At 36.7% G+C, this 18,026-nt stretch overlaps 1 protein-coding gene across 4 annotated transcripts in view; it reads right to left on the reverse strand.

Annotated features, from left to right (window-relative positions):
- Window positions 1-18,026, reverse strand: part of KCNIP2 (potassium voltage-gated channel interacting protein 2) — a 47,234-nt gene that overhangs the window by 20,473 nt on the left and 8,735 nt on the right. Inside the window, exon 1 of one of the 4 annotated variants that reach the window (XM_051981271.1) lies at window positions 17,609-17,833. The exons of the other annotated variants lie outside the window; for them this stretch is intronic. Within the exon in view, the coding sequence (XP_051837231.1) occupies window positions 17,609-17,726 (118 nt within the window). The 5' untranslated portion in view covers window positions 17,727-17,833. Of the gene's footprint in view, window positions 1-17,608; window positions 17,834-18,026 lie in introns of those variants that run through there. 4 annotated transcript variants of the gene reach the window in all.

Consider the following 18,026-nt stretch of genomic DNA (forward strand, 5'->3'; position numbering starts at 1 on the left):
TTTAGAAGATTTGGAATAAACTATTTATTTGGGTGTAGGGGTACTAAACGAATTATCAAAGAGAACCCGAGGAAATGGACAGAGCTGGTAGCATTAGGTAAGATTATCAGGTGAATTCTGAACCTGTTAATTACTTATGCCTTCAAATGAGAAAAAATTAGGAGACATATGACAGGCAAGGATGTAATAATTTAGTACATGGGTTAATAGGGAGAAAGAGTTTTTTAAAATGAGCTTTAAAATATTTAACAAACATTTATTAAGTACTTATGGTATACAAGGTATCAGTGATAAAATGACAGAACATAAATATAGATAAAGGAAGTTAAAACTAGCTCTATTTTCTGATGCTATGATGGCTTATAGAAGTAGAAAAACTTAGAAAACCCAGGGGAAACCTAAATATACTGAGACAATAGCATCAGCAAAATTGTAGACTGCACAATAAACACTACAAACTCAGCAACATTTATAATAATAATAATATGCAAGAGGTAAAAATAGAAAATGCACAAAATTCTTGAGGATCAATCTACCAAACCATACATAATATCTGTATAGGTTCAATTATAAAGTGATCCTTAAAAAACACGCACAACATTTTATATAGCTCAAAGAATATTCAATAACCCTAGTTGGATTGTGCCAACATAATAAGATAATTCTACCAAAGTTAATTTATGATTTTAATGCTATATCTAGCAAATTATCAAAAGGATACATGCAGAACTTGATAAAATAAGAAAATTCATTTGGAAAAATAAAAGATCTAGAATATCAGGAAAATAGTAAGAAGAATAGGGATGAAAGGAAACAGCACTTCTAGACTTTAAACTATGTTATAAAGCAATAGGCAGCAAACCATCTGAGATTAGCTTAAAAATAATGGTGGATAAATGGAATAGACTAGGCAGAGAGAATCAGAAAAAAAAGAGAACTCATTAATCTAGGTTCGATGAACTGGATAATATGAATTACTTAGGAAAGAATCCCTTTGGACTTCTTGGAAAACTGGCAAGTGGATGGGCAGAAATCAGACTTAGATCCATACTTTATACCATATTCTCTAATACATTCTAAATAGAAATGTGAACTGAGTAAAAGGTCATACTATTTGAATATATGAGAAGCAGATCATATATTTCTCAGAACTATGAGTAAAAGATTATTCTTAAACAAGGATAGAAACAATTACAAAAGATAACAGATAACTTTGATTACAAAAAATTGAAAAGCTTCTACATAAACAAAATTACTGTGCTATGGTAAGAAGGGAAATAGTGAAATGGGAAGGGAAAAATATCAAATTTCTCTAGAAGAGTTTATCAAAGATATATAAATAGTTTACATGTGCACATATAACTAAAAGTCATTTCCCAAAAGAAAAGTGCTCAAAGGATTTGATCAAAAGATTTACTATTAACTACCACATGAAAGAATGCTCCAAATCACTAAAGCAAAATAAAAATCAAAACAACCTTGAGATTTCACCTCACACCCTGTAAACTGATAAAATATAGGAATAGTCAAGGCTTGTGGGAAGCTATGTGGATTGAGTACAGTTATTTAGAAAGGAACATAGAATTATGTAAATAAAGGGACTAAAATAAAAGGGATAATCTTTAATTCAGAGATTACATTACTAGGTTTATAACTGAAGGAGATCATTGATAAGAAGTCCCTATAAAACCAAAGTATTTATAGCAGCATTTTTTATGACAGCAAAGAATTTGTGAGCTCAGCTCAGACATGCCATTTCTCAACTGGCTGCACTATTTTGAGATTTCTGACTGACTTCTCTACTAAGCCCCAGGAAGCTCATTAGTGAGATAAACTCATCATTCTGTAAGATTTCATCAGTCTTAATACTTCACCTTATTACTGCCCTCTGCCTCTCAGATTGAAGAGTGAGGCTTCAAATCTACATTTGTGGAGAGAACTAAGTTCATACCTTTCCTCATTTCTCAACTTGCTCCACTACTTTGAGACTTCTCTGACTGATTTCTCATTTCTCCTCCCCACTCCCACCTTATTAGGTATTTTCTCCTTCCTCCAACACTGATTTCTTTTTTCAGTTTTTCTTTACAGATCTTTCTCAATTAGATAGTAAGCTCCTGAGGGCAGGCCCAGCCTTTCATATATTTATTTGTTTGTTCATGCATTCATTCACTCATTTATTATTTTTATGTTTTTGTCCCCAACACTTAGCACAGTTCCTGGACTATAGGAACTAATAGATATTTATTATCTAGACAGTCAACTAAGGAATGGCTAAACAAATCACATTAATTACATTAATGCAATGTCATATTACTGTGCTATAAGAAACGACTAGTGTGATACATATTGAGAAGCAGGGGAAAACCTACATGAACAAATGTAGAATGAAGTAAGCAAGCCAAGAACATAATATATACAATGACTACACCAATGTAAGTTGAAAAGAATCACAAAAAAAGTAAAATCATAAAAAATAAGCATGGCTTGAAAGAAAAGATATGAGAAAGTCTATAAGTGTTGCACTTTGCACATATTTTCATACTTTTTGATGTATTCATCAGTTATGTTGATTTTTTTACTTTTTCTTTTGTCTTGAAAAATACCATTTTAATAGTGTTTTACTTTTTCAAATACACGTACAGATAGTTTTCAAAATTCATTTTTGTAAAACTTTGTATCCTAAATTTTTCTCCCTTCCTCCTTTATCTCCACCTCTCCTCAAGAAGCAAACAATGTGATATAGGTTAAATATGTGCAATCCTCTTAAATATATTTCTATATTTGTCATGCTGTGCAAGAAAAAGATCAGAGAAAATAAACACAAGAAAGCAAAACACAAATAAATAAACAAAAAAGGTGAAAATACTGTGATTTGATCCACATTCAATCTCTACAGTTCTCTCCTTGGATATGATTGGCATTTTCAAATCCCAAGTCTATTGAAATTGCCTAGAATCATCACTTCATTGTTGAGAAAAGTCAAGTCCATCACAGTTGCTCATTATATAATCTTGTTCTTACTGGGTATAATGTTCTCCTGGTTCTGTTCACTTCACATGGCATCAGTTCTTGTAAGTTTTTCTAGGCTTTTCTGAAATCAATCTGTTCATCATTTCTTATAGAACATAATATTCTATTAGCTTAATATATCATAACTTATTCAGCCATTCCCCAACTTATAGGTATCCATCAATCTCCAGTTCCTTGATACTACCAAAAAATGGCTACTACAAACATTTTTGTACATATGTACAAAAGTACATAATAACCCTTTGGGCAAAGTTCCAAATTACTCTCCAGAATGGTTGAATCATTTTACAGGTCCACCAACAGTGTATTAGTGTTCCAATTATCCCACATTCTCTCCAACATTTATCATTACCTTTTCCTATCATCTTAGCCAATCTGAGAGGTGTACCTCAGAGTTGTCTTAATTTGTATTTCTCTAATCAATAATGATTTAGAGCATTTTTTTCATATGATGAGAAAAGGCTTTAATTTCTTCATCTGAAAATTGTTCATATTCTTTGACCATTTATCAGTTGGAAAATGGCTTGTATTCTTATATTTATAAGAGTCAATTTTCTATATATATCTTAGAAATGAGGCCTTTATCAGAGACACTGGCTATATATTTCTCAGCTTTGTGCTTCCCTTCTAATTTTGACTGCATTGATTTTTTTGTGCAAACCTTTTTAATGTAATCAAAATTATTCATTTTGCATTTCATAATGTTCTCTGATTCTTCTTTGGCCATAAATTCTTCCCTTCTCACAGACCTGAGAGATAGACACTATCCCTTGCTCTCCTGATTTGCTTATAGTATCATTATGTCTAAATCATGAACCCATTTTGACCTTATCTTGGTAAAAGGTATTAGATGCTGGTCAATGCCTAGTTTCTGCCATACTATTTTCCAACTTTACCAGTAATTTTTGTCAAATAGTGAGTTCTTATCCAAGAAGCTGGAGTCTTGCATTTATCAAACACTAGACTACTATAGTCATTGACTATTGTGTCTTTTGTACATAATCTATTCCACTGATTGGCAACTCTATTTCCTAGCCTGTACCAAATGATTTTGATGACAAATACTGTTTTTTTATATGTAATGACTCTCTGAGAAGTGAAGGAAGAGGGATGCTTATGGAAATTATGGTGATGTTAAAAAAAAAAGGCAACAAAAGAAATCAATAAAAATTAATAATAATAAAAAAAACAATAGCCCAGTCCTTGACTTCACAAAATTGTCTTATGTAATTTGGTGTTAGAGGGAGCTGATGTGACAATAATAAAAATAATGATAGTAATCTCATATTTATGTAGTCCTTTAAGTTTTTACATTACTTTCTTTGCAACCCAATAAGGAAAGCGATGTAAAAGTAATCCTCTTTTTTCAGATGAGGAGTGATTTATTAGTAGTCACAAAATTAATATTTAATTATTGCAGTCAGAATTTGACATTGGATCTCTTGACTATAAGTCCAGTGGTCATTGTAGAAAGTCTTGGAATTAAAATGGTACCATTGTTGAGGTCATTTTGCTCTGCCCCTCTCCCTTCTAGACTAGGCATAAATATGCTCCTATTCTTTGATATTATCATATCAGAGTGCATTCACAATCACACCTTCTGTTCATGTGATGGCTCCCTCTGCCTTCCCCAGTAACAGATACAGTTCTCAAGAGTTACAGATATTGTTTTTCCCATATAGGGATTTAAACAGTTTAATCTTTAAATAATGCTTTTTCCCCTGTTTATTTTTCTATGCTTCTCTTGAGTCCTGTATTTATAGATTAAATTTTCTGTTTAGTTCTGTTTTTTTTCTAGTAGAAATGATTGAAAGTCTCTTAATGCTCACTCTCCCTGGGTAATTATTTCTTGGTTATAACCCTAGGTCCTTGATCTTCTGGAATTCCAGACCCTCCTATCCTTTACTATTGAAGATGTAAGATCCTGGGTAATCCTGAGTGTTGCTCCTTGATATCTGAATTGTTTTTGTCTGGTAGCTTGCAGTATTTTTTCTTGAGATTGTAATTCTTAAGTTTTGCAACAATGTTCCTTGGGGTTTTTTTGTGGGATTTCTTTCTGAAGATGACTGATTCTTTCAATGAGTATTTCCCCTGATGTTTCTGGAATATCAGAGCAATTTTCCTTGATGATCTCTTGAAGAATTTTTTTTTTTTGGTAATGGCTTTTAGATAGACCAATAATTTTAAAATTGTCTCTTCTGGATCTCTTTTCCAGGTCGGCTGTTTTTCTAATGATACATTTCACATTTTCTTCCATTTTTTCATTCCTTTGAGTTTGTTTGATTGATTCTTCATATCTCATAAGAGTCATTAGCTCCCATGGAGTAATTAGCTTCCATGTGCCCCTTTCTAGTTTTTAATGTGTGATCTTCTTCAGTTAACTTTTTTTTTCTGAGACAATTAGGGTTAAGTGACTTACCCAGGATTATACAGTTAGGAAGTATTAAGTGTCTGAGGCCAGATTTGAACTCAGGCCCTCCTGACTTCAGGGCTGGTGATCTATCCACTGTGTCACCTAGCTGCCCTCAGTTAACTTTTATATCTTTTTTTCCATTTGGTTAATTCTACTTTTGAAGGTGCTTTTTCTTTAGTAGATTTTTAAAAATATTTGGCCAATTGTATTTTTTTTAAGGAATTGCCTTCCTTTTCCAAGCTGTTGACTCTCTCTTGCATACCTCTCATTTCTCATTTTTTTCATCTACCTCTTTTATTTGCCTTTTGAAATCTTTTATAAGCACTTCCAATAATCCTTTTGGGTCAATTCATAATCACTCTCTGAGGTTTTCTCTTTTTCTCTGTGGGCACTGTCTTCATCTGAGTTTATGTTTTGGTCTATTCTATCACCATAGTACCTTTCTATGGTCATGGTTCTTTTTGGATTCTTACTTACTTTTTTTCCTTTTCTTTTGGTATTTTCTTTCTTTCTTTTTTTTACTTTTGTGGTTGAGCTCTGCTCCTTGGTAAATGGGATGCTGACCCAAGCTTCCTGTGCAGCTTGGAGCTTTGGTTTTGAGCACAGGAACCCTTTGTGTTTTCAGAGAGTAGCTTTATCTGCTCTTTTCAGGAAACAGCTTTCCCTGTTTCAGGAAACAGGTTTCCTAGAGTTTGCCTTCTGAGCTAAGGCTGGAAACTGCTCCCCTGATTTGCTCCTCTATTGATCCAGGATGGAGGTTTTCAGTTGCTGATTTGCTGTGATTAAGACCCTCTCACTGGCTTTCCCAGAGTCTGTCTTAGCTGGGCTGAACACCCTTTTCACTCCAATGAGATTGATCTTTCTTGAAGTTTTTCCAATCTACTTTGAACTGGAGAGTGGTTTCATTCTGTCATTCTCTGTTCAGAGGCTTTGTTTTATGTGGATCTTGAAGGAAACTGGGAGAGCTCGAGCAGTTTCCTGGCTTTACTCCACCATCTTGGATCCACTCCCAAAAGTGTCATAAGTATGCTCTTATAAGCAGAGGTGAAGGAGTTAAACATCTCCAACAGATAGAAACAGACTAACTAACTAGTAAATGTGTGTAATATTAAAAGAAAGAAAGAAAGAAAATACAACAGGACAGAGAAAAACAGATCAGAAGAAGAGGCAGGAGGGCACAGGAGATAATATTCCCTAATTAATAAACTCCAGTAGCTCTCAGTTACCTCCAAGATCAAATATAAAATCTCCATTTGGCTTTGAAAGTCCTTAATACTCTAGCTTTTCCACTCTTCTTATATCTTCTTAAACCTTACTCCATTTACTCCACTTTACATCCTATCTCTCCATTTTCCTTCTTCATTTCTACATTACTCCTTTCTACATTTTCTATGAGTCAAGGACACTGGCTTCCTTATGTTTCTCAAACATGACACTCCATTGCCCAGTTTCAAGCATTTTTCCTGACAATCTCCCGTGCCTGGAATACTGTCCCTTCTCATCTTTACTTGGTTTCCTTCAATTCCTACATAAACTCTCATCTTCTTTTTCTTTTCTTTTTTAAAATAGCATTTTATTTTTCCAAATCCATGCAAAGATAATTTTTGACATTCGCCTTTGCAAAACCTTGTGTTTCAAATTTTTCTTCCTCCTTCCTGTCCAAGATAGCAAGTAATTTGATACAGGTTAAACATGTGCAGTTCTTCTAAAAATATTTCCATATTCATTATCTTGCACAAGAAAAGTCAGATCAAAAGAGAATAAGACACAAGAGAAAACAAGCAAACAAACAAATAAGAACAACAAAAGTGAAAACACTATGCTGTGACCCACATTCACTCTCCTCTGTGTGTGTACATTCTCCACATTCATAATCCTCTCTCTGTGGATGTGACTGGAATTTTCCATCCCAAATCTATTGGAGTTGCCTTGAATCACCTTCTTATTGAAAAGAGCCAAGTCCATCATTATAAGTAGATCATCACAAAATTTTGTTGCTGTATCTAATGTTATCTTGGTTCTGCTCACTAAACATCAGTTCATGTAAGTCTTTCCAGGCTTTTCTGAAGTCAGCCTGCTCATCATTTCTTATAAAATAACAATATTCTATACATACCATTCATATACCATAACTTATTCAATTATTTCTCAACTGATGGTCATCTATTCAATTTCCAGTTCCTTGCCACTACAAAAAAAGCTGCTACAAATATTTTTGCATATGTAGGTCCTTTCCCTTCTTTTATGATCTCTTTGGAATACAGACCCAGAAGAGACACTACTGGATCAAAGGTAAACTCTCACCTTCTAAAAGAATTCTTTCCTCATGCCTCTTAGTATTTAATGCCTTTCCTCTGTTATTTTCAATGTACCCTCAGTAAAAAGCTTGTTTGTGTATATAGTTGCTTGCATGTTGTCTACCCCAACAGATTGTGCTCCTTGAGGGCATTTTATTTTTATTTTTTGACCCCTTTCTGTTTCCCTAGAACTTAGCACAATACTAATAACTATACTAAGTGTTTTCTAAATTCTTGATGATGTGAATGACTTAGCTATTCTCAGCATTACAACGATCCAAGACAATTACAAAGGACAAAAAATACTATCTGGCTCCAGAGGAAAAAAAACTGAAATAGTCTGAATGCAGATTTATTTTTCATGTTTTTTTTTTAAAAATATGGCTAATATGGAAATATGTTTTGCATGATTGCTCATATATAGTCTATATCAAATTGCTTTGCCTTATCTGGGAGAGGGAAGGAGAGAGAGAATGTGGAACTCAAAAATTTTAAAAACGAATGTTTAAAATGTTTTTGCATGTCATTAGGAAAATTCAAAAAAAATTATTTACTTTACAACTTGGTAAGTCTGAGCAGAACAGCCTGAAACCTAGTGGAAGAATCTTTGAAAATAAGTAAGGGATGTTCCTTCTTTACTCAAGAGCAGGACCCATAGGGGCCAAGATTCCTTCAAAGCAATCTAGAATCAGAGAAGATAAATTGGAGTCTATACCCACAGGTCTGGAAATATAGTTCTGGTTTAGCAGAACATTTTACCAGTCTTGGTGATAGTACTAGCCCCACGTCACCTTTGAACATGGGACGTGAGCTTTTCCTACCTCTACACAAATCTGCCTCAGTCAAGCCCACCTGAGGCCATTCATTCATTAGTCTGATGCTTCATATATACAAGGTACAATACTAGATATTGGTTATGTTAAGTTACATATGACAAGCTCCTTTATCTCAAGGAGTTTAGAAATCTAATAGAGGCAGAAGTCATATACATCAATAACTATGAAACAAAGGACAATGAAATACTAGTAACAACATCCACTGATATATATGTAGGACTTTGAGATTTGCCAAGTACATCATATGTACATTATATCTCTTTTGGGCCTTCATTACATTTCTATGAGATCAATGCTACAGATACTATTGTGCCAATAGGTGTTATAGCACCTAGAGTCTTGGAATCAGAGCCAGAAATACTTGAATTCAAATCCTGCTCCTGACATTTGCTAGCTATTTATTCTGGACTAAATCTTTTTTAACTTCAATTTCCTCTTCTGAAAAATGGCATTTATCTCTTAGTATTATTATGAGGGTCAAGTAAAATAATATATGTAAAATAATTGCAAATCTTAAAATGCTATAGTAGCAATAACTATTACTGTCTTACAAATGAAGTTGTTCAAAGTCATATGGCTAATAAGATAGGTCAATCAAATTATAATATTCCATTTGAGGAGAAACTCTCCTGGGGAGATATAATCTTCATGAAAGAGTTAGTGCTAGAGGTGGAAGGAAGCAAAGGCCTATCACAAACAGAGCTGTACATCAGGGAGGATTTCAAGAATAGGGAAGGCATAAGAAAACCAAAGTAGAAAGAATTCCTGGATCAGAACATAGATCCTTTGGCTAAAGCAAGCCGACAGGAAGCTGAATGTTGTGAGCCAAAATCAATTCGAGCTAAACGAATATTATCAGAGCTTTAACTTTTATTCTGTAGACCAGAGCTTCTTAAACTTTTTCTACTCATGATCCCTTTTCATTTGAGAAATTTTTACATGACCCCAGGTATATAAGTATATAAAACAGGTATACAGATCAAACATTTACTGATAATAAATCATAATTTTTCCACCCCCGCATTATTTCAAGACCCCACATGGGGTCATAACCCAGAGTTTAAGAAGCTCAGTTGTAAATAACAGAAAACCTTTAAATATTTTAAAGTGAATATAGTCAGAGAGATACCTAAGAATCTATGAGAGGTAGATTAGAGAGGGGAAAGACTGGAGGTAGGAATATTTCCCTAGACAACAATACAATTTAACTGAGATGAAGGTCTGAATGAAATTAGTAGGTTTGTGGATAGACAGGAAGGATAGGCTGGAAATGACAATGAAGAGAATGATCAGGCAACTTACTGGATGTTGGAGTCAAGGAGAAGGCAAAGTCCAAAGAGGATATAATGGATGATGAAAAATCAAATACAGTCCAGAGAAATAGTAAAGAGAAGGGTAGGTGACAGGAAAGGTTTGAGTTCATTTGGGGGGGCAGGCTGAATCTACATTATTGCATAGACTATGATCAGCAATTTTGCCTTCCTGACATTTGTGTTTACTTTTTCATATTTCCTTAGGAAAGGTTTCTTTGGGAAAATTCTAAACTTTGTAGTTACACCTGAACAGAATATACCTGAACAGAAGGGAACTGGAGACAAGGAATGAGGAAAGCCCTTTGAATTGGTAAGCTGAGTGTGGATCGAGAGAATAGACATATTAAAGCTGGAGAAAGATTGAAGAGCCAATGTGGCCTAATGGAAAGAACATGGCACCCAGGGTCAGATCTTATATAAATCTTTTTCTGATCTTACTCCAAGTTACTTGACGTCCCCGAGTACCTCTTTCCTTATCTGGAGGAAAATGAAAGGGGATCTGATATCCTTTCCAACTTTAAATCATCTATGACTGTATACCCATGACACTGTGTTTATAGTCAATTCTTTCTTTTTGGGGAAGGAGGGAAAAGTTTGTATCCTGGGTGCTTTTCTTATTTCTTTACATTGTCCCTTGGTGATGTCATCTACTCTCATAGTTTCAATAATAATTATAAAGATCTCTCACCTGATCTCCAGAGCTGCTCCTCCAAATATTTTGAGAATATCTTTTCCTTCATGTCCTACTGACATTTCAAACTCCAGTTCTTCTTTCATTTGATTTCACTGTTTCTGGCAGTTATGGTGTAGTGAAAAATGGTCATAGGGCCTGAGTCCAAATCCTTATGCTGCTATTGACTATCTATGATTTTGGGCAAACCCCTTCTCTGGGCCTCAGTTCTCTTTCATGTAAAATGAGTACTTTAAGTTAGATTACCCATGATCTTCCTTCTGGCTCTAAATTTATAATTTACTTGCCCAAACTGACATCTGGGAATCATCTTTAGCTGTTTCATTTTCCTCATTATTATTTCTATGCTGACAATTTCCAGATCTATTTGTACAGCCCTAACTCTAGACTCTTAGCTCCAACTGGCAGCAGATGGCACAGTGGCAAAAGCACTGGGCCTGGAGTTAGGAAAATCTGAGTTCAAATTTGGTCTCAGATACTTATTAGTTGCGTGACCCTGGAAGCGTCACTTAACCTCTGTCTTCCTCAGTTTTCTCAACTTTAAAATGGGATTATTAATATCAATTACCTTCCAAGATGAAACAATGGATAGAGCACCAAGCCTGAAATCAGGAAAACTCATCTTCCTGTCCAACCTGAGACACTTACTAGCTGTGTGACCCTGGGGTATGTCATTTCACTCTGCCTCAATTTCTTCATTTGTAAAATGAACTAAAAAAGTAAATGGCAAAATACTTTACTAGTTTTGCCAAAGAAATCCCAATTGGGGTCACAAAGACTTGGGCATGACTGAAAGTGACTGAACAACAATACTTCCCATGGACTCAGTGAGGATCAGTTGGGATAGGCATTTAACGAATGCATATTTCCTTCCTTCCAATTGAGCATCTCAAACTGGATAACCCATAGAAGCTCAAATACATGTCCCAAATTGAACTCATTTTTTCTCAAATTCTCTCCTTTTTCTGAACTTCCCTATTACTTCTGAAAGCACCATCCTTCTCCTAAGTTACCTAAATTGGAAATGGGTGTCATCTTTACTTTATCATATGCCTCCCTATCTAATCTATTGCCAAGTCCTATTGATTGTACCTTTCCTTTGGTCCTGTCCCTATCTTGATACAGGTCCTCATCATTTCCTGCCTGAACTATTTCTTTTTTTTTTAATAACTTTTTATTGATAGAACGCATGCCAGGGTAATTTTTTACAGCATTATCCCTTGCATTCACTTCTGTTCCAATTTTCCCCTCCCTCCCTCCACCCCTTTCCCCAGATGGCAAGCAGTTCTTTACATGTTGAATAGGTTACAGTATATCCTAGATACAATATATGTTTGCAGAACCGAACAGTTCTCTTGTTGCACAAGGAGAATTGAATTCAGAAGGTATAAATAACCCGGGAAGAAAAACAAAAATGCAAGCAGTTTATATTCATTTCCCAGTGTTCTTTCTCTGAGTGTAGCTGCTTCTGTCCATCTTTGATCAATTAAAGCTCTCTTTATCGAAGAGATCCACTTCCATCAGAATACATCCTCAAACAGTATCGTTGTTGAGGTATATAATGATCTCCTGGTTCTGCTCATTTCACTCAGCATCAGTTCATGTAAGTCTCGCCAGTCCTCTCTGTATTCATCCTGCTGGTCATTCCTTACAGAACAATAATATTCCATAATGTTCATATACCACAATTTACTCAACCATTCACCAATTGATGGACATCCTTTTATTTTCCAGCTTCTAGCCACTAGAAACAGGGCTGCCACAAACATTTTGGCACATACAGGTCCCTTTCCTTTCTTTAGTATCTCTTTGGGGTATGCACAGTAGAAACACTGGATCAAAGGGTATGCACAGTTTGATAACTCTTTGAGCATAGTTCCAAATTGCTCTCCAGAATGGCTGGATGTGTTCACAATTCCACCAACAATGTATCAGTGTCCCTGTTTTCCCACATCCCCTCCAACATTCTGCGTTATCTTTCCCTGTCATTCTAGCCAATCTGACAGATGTGTAGTGGTATCTCAGAGTTGTCTTAATTTGCATTTCTTTGATTAATAATGATTTGGAGCATATTTTCATATGTCTATAAATAGTTTCAATTTCTTCATCTGAGAATTGTCTGTTCATATCCTTTGACCATTTATCAATTGGAGAATGGTTCAATTTCTTATAGATTAGAGTCAATTCTCTATATATTTTGGAAATGAGGTCTTTATCAGAACCTTTGATTGTAAAAATGTTTTCCCAATTTATTGTTTCCCTTCTAATCTTGTCTGCATTTGTTTTGTTTGTACAAAAACTTTTCAATTTGATATAGTCAAAATTTTCTATGTTGTGGTCAATAGTGATCTCTAGTTCTTCTTTGGTCATAAATTCCTCCCTCTTCCACAGGTCTGAGAGGTAAACTATCCTATGCTCTTCCAATTTATTTATAATCTCATTCTTTATGCCTAGGTCATGAACCCATTTTGACCTTATCTTGGTGTACGGTGTTAAGTGTGGGTCAATGCCTTGTTTCTGCCATACTGATTTCCAATTTCCCCAGCAATTTTTGTCAAATAATGCATTCTTATCCCAGAAACTGGTGTCTTTGGGTTTGTCAAACACTATATTATTAAAGTTATTGGCTGTTTTGTCCTTTGAACCTAACCTATTTCATTGATCAACTAGTCTATTTCTTAGCCAATACCAGATGGTTTTAGTAACTGCTGCTTTATAATATAATTTTAGATCTGGTACAGCTACTGCCTGAACTATTTCAATAGTCTGCTTCCATTCTCTATTCAGCTTTCAAATTAAACTTCCCAAAGAGCAGATCCAACCATATCCTTCCCTCCTTAACAAATTCCATTGACTGGAATTATGCCCAAAAAGTTATCAAACTGTGCATACCCTTTGATCCAGCAGTGTTTCTACTGGGCTTATACCCCAAAGAGATACTAAAAAAGGGAAAGGGACCTGTATGTGCCAAAATGTTTGTAGCAGCCCTGTTTGTAGTGGCTAGAAACTGGAAAATGAATGGATGCCCATCAATTGGAGAATGGCTGGGTAAATTGTGGTATATGAATGTTATGGAATATTATTGCTCTGTAAGGAATGTCCAGCAGGATGAATACAGAGAGGCTTGGAGAGACCTACATGGACTGATGCTAAGTGAGATGAGCAGAACCAGGAGATCATTATACACTTCGACAACGATATTGTATGAGGATGTATTCTGATGGAAGTGGATTTCTCTGACAAAGAGACTTAACTGAGTTTCATTGGATAAATGATGGACAGAAACAGCTACACCCAAAGAAGGAATACTAGGAAATGAATGTGAACTATTTGATTTTTGATTTTCTTCCCGAGTTATTTTTACCTTCTGAATCCAATTCTCCCTGTGCAGCGGGAGAACTGTTCAGTTTTGCAAATATGTATTGTATCTAGGATATACTGCAACATATTTAACATATATAGGACTGCTTGCCATCTTGTGGGGGGGGAGGAGGGAGGGAGGGAGGGGAAAAAACGAAACATAAGTGATTGCAAGGGATAATGTTGTGTAAAAATTATCCTGGCATGGATTCTGTCAATACAAAGTTACTATTAAATAAAATTAAATTAAAAAAAAAAACAAACTCCATTGACTCCCTATCATTCCCAATATCAAATATAAAACATTCTGATGGCATTCTAAGTCCACAATCTTCCTGACTTTCTACTCTTCTTACTTTTCTACACACTCTGACATTGTTCTCATTGCTATTTTTTGCTCAAGATATTCCAGCTCCAGAATTTGGGAATTTTCACTCTAGAATACTTTTTCTTCTCATTTTTACCTTTCGGATTCCCTGACTTGTTTCAAACCCCATCTAAAATCCCTTCTACAAGAAGCTTTTCCTGATGACCCTTAATGCAAAAGCCTTCCTTTTTTAATCATCTCCTGTAATGGGATGAAGCTCGAGTTGATGCACTGAGGTCCTAAGCACATGAGGCTAAATAGTAATTGGACCATACTCTATTAATATATGCTTAGAGAAAGAATGGCCCCTGACCACTCTTTGTACAAGTCCTGATGTGTTATATAGAAAATGAGGTAGGGACGATTTTGGTGGGTGGAGGCAGAGGAGCAGGAAGAGAGGTGAAGAGAGAGACTGCTAGCTGGGTTCCTGTCGAGGCTGCTCACATTGCTAATCCCACTTCCCCTCTACAGAGAATAAAGATCGAAGATTTTCCCTTAATCTGAATTCCTGACTCTGGCTGATTTTAAAATACTCGGTCATCACAATCTCCAATCTCTTCTGTCTTTATCTTGTTTGGACATAGTTGTTTGCACATCTTCTCCATTAGACTGAACAGGGACTGTCTTTGCTTTTCTTTGTATCTCCTGCACTTAATTCAGTGCTTGGTATAGTGTAAGCATTTAATAAAAACTAGTTTATTGACTGTCTCAATCATATTTGATCTTCCCCTTTTCTCATCATCTATGTTCAATAAATCCACTTCTACCTAGATATTTTTAGTCTCTTCTTTTTTCTAGATTCTTAGCCCTTCATAATATGCCCTACGCAGTTGTGGGGATAATATCTTTAAACTTCAACTCTAATAATCCCACCTACCTGCTTAAAGACCTCAATTACTCTATTATGTACAGAACAAAGTATAAACTCCACAGACTAGTATTCAAAGCCCTTTACAATCTGGCCCCAAACTATCCTGTTAGTTTTATCTCCTCCCACTTCCTACCATGTATTCCAGACAAATCAGATGCCATATAATTCTTTAATTGCATACAAAGCATCTTATAGCCCTTGCTCATGATATATTTCTAGCCTAAAATAGCTTCGATGAAATCCTGTCTGCCCTTTAGTAAGTACAGAATTCAAATTCCATCTTTTTCATGAAGTTCCTCTCATCCCCTCAGCAAATCCCAGCACACATAGTCTCTTTCTTATGGTATGGATGCACAGGTGTTAGCTTCCTTACTAGATTATAAGCTCCTTGAAAGAATGGATACTTTTTAAAAAATTATCCTTTTCAATAATCATTAGAGAACTCTGTTTATAGTACATCTTCAGGGAACCTTACTGTTCCAGGGACTCTCAGGCTATCTCCCTCTATTACTCATATCTCTATTCCTAAACATCTCATGATTCACCATTATTTAATGGACTTTATTTAACCAACTCCAAGGACTAATGGTTGGCAGCAGTGATAGGATGATGAAGTAAACACTTTTATTGGGGAGGAGGAGGAAAGTAGAGAGGTATATTTCCCTTTTTCCTGAAATCTCAAGTATCATGGTGTAATGGAAAGAATGGACTTAGATTCAAAAGATCCAAGTTCTGGTCCTGGTCCTTATATTTCCTAACTATATTTCTGGTATTTCTGGCACATCACCAGTCTCTCTTTATCAATTTGTAAAATAGAGACATTAGTATCTACATTACATAATTCAGGTATGTATGTACCTCTATACCAGGCACGAAACTAAGTGCAGGGGACAAAAAAGAAAAGGATTGTTGTGAAGGAAGTACTTTGTAAAAGTTAAATCACACCAAAGCATGACACTATTATTCCCATGTTCTCCAGTGCCTCCTCTGGGCTCCAGCTGAGTTCTTATCATTAATCTAACCCCACAGCCCTCCAAATTGGAACTCAGAAGTCACTTTTGCCAAGTGGGGTAAGTTGGGGGAGCGGCCCTTCACTTAAAAGAGATATTGGTCGTAGCTGGGCCCTGGGATGAGAGGTGATCAGGGAGTAGTGAGGGCTAGCTTCAGCTGCCAGAACTTTCCCAGCTTTCTGCAGCTCCTTCCCTTCTACCACAGCAGGGCTGTGGGAACCCCAACAAGACTATTGGCCCTGGAATCTCTGAAAAAGGTCCCATGGCTTTCCTCTTTCCACCCACCCCTCCCAACTTTGGTTCCTCCCCCCAGAACAGGGTAAGGCCAACTCAAATCCCAGTGGCTAGACTAGGTTATTAATGACCTTTCTAGATTGGTGGGGCTATTTTGGGAAGTCACGGCCCTGGTGATTGAGAGTTGGCCAAGCAGGGCTTCTGCCATCCATCATCAGCTGACAGGCCCCAGTGAGGGGTGGAGGATGTGCCCCCAGGGGATCTCTAAGCACTCCTTGAACTCCTTTACTGGGGCACTAGACAGCAAAGATCCCAGGTACAGCCTGGACCAAAGGCAATTACTGCTCTTAGGGGTCTCCAGAATAGAAGAATTCTGACCCAAGTAACCTGCTCGGAGATAGCCTAGAAACTACAAAGCCCAGGATATTAGGAGTTAGATTGCCCAAGTCTTTCCAAAAGAGAAAAAACTAGGGCATTTTGTAGTTCCAGATAGTGGATTAAGACAAATCCTTTTAGTTCTCCAACCCTACATATGTGTGTATATACACACATACATATATATGTATACACACACATTTCACAACTCTACATAAACCCAGTGACACAAAACTTAACAAAACTTCCCATAATTGCCATAACCCAACACAATCCCACTGACACACAACCCAATACATTATAAGTAAATATCATAAATATCACAGCACCATACAGCCTTATGAATTCCAGTCAACACAACTTTAACTTTGGTGCTACACAATGCCACAAAACTCCAGAGCTACACAACTTTCACTTCAGTGACACAGAAAACATCCCTTCCCCCCATAAAACTCCAATGAATCTGACACCACACATGGAAAGAATGCCATAAAACTTCCCGAGAAACTGCAATATAACGCCTGTACTTAGCAATCCAATCCAACCCATACAATCCTATTTAAATTCGGAGTTACACATCTCTACATACTCCCAGGGCCACACAAACCTACAAAATTAACCAGCTCTAAGGCTGAAGTCAGGCCCATCTCCATATTCAGAGATTCATCAACTGAGACTCCCATCCCTAGAGGCTGGATACCCTTAGCCCTGACAGCCTTACCACCTTTTACTACGGCCCCAACCCCCCACCTTTACTACTTAATCCTGCTCTTTCAAATCCAGCAGTGACCTCTCCCTTTCTCCCTCGAACCTGGCGCCAGTGTCCCGGTCACAAACTGGAATAGGGATCGGGCAGCATGTCCCAGGGGGCTCCGGCAGCTGCGGGGGCACCAGGTCATGCTGCTGTTGCTGCCCCCGACACACCCCATCCCTCAGCCACTGGCCCCCCACAAAAGTGGGTGGCTCTGGCCTGAGAGCTCTCTTGGGAGAAGAACGGACTGGCAGTCGAGAAAAAGGATCACTGGCTGCAGTGGGGGAGGGCAGCTCTTTGGGGGAGGCGGAGCCTCTCCGGACACATTCCCCCATCCCCCATCCCAATACTTAAAAAAAAAGTTTCTCAAAAATGGCGGGGCTCTGACTCTTTCCTCGGGTGAAAATATATATATGAAAGGTGGTGATGGGGGTTGCAGTGGGGAATAGAGAGGGTAAAGGTGGGAAGTGGGAAGAGC

Source organism: Antechinus flavipes, chromosome 2 (assembly GCF_016432865.1).
Source record: "Antechinus flavipes isolate AdamAnt ecotype Samford, QLD, Australia chromosome 2, AdamAnt_v2, whole genome shotgun sequence".
Lineage (NCBI taxonomy): Eukaryota > Metazoa > Chordata > Mammalia > Dasyuromorphia > Dasyuridae > Antechinus > Antechinus flavipes.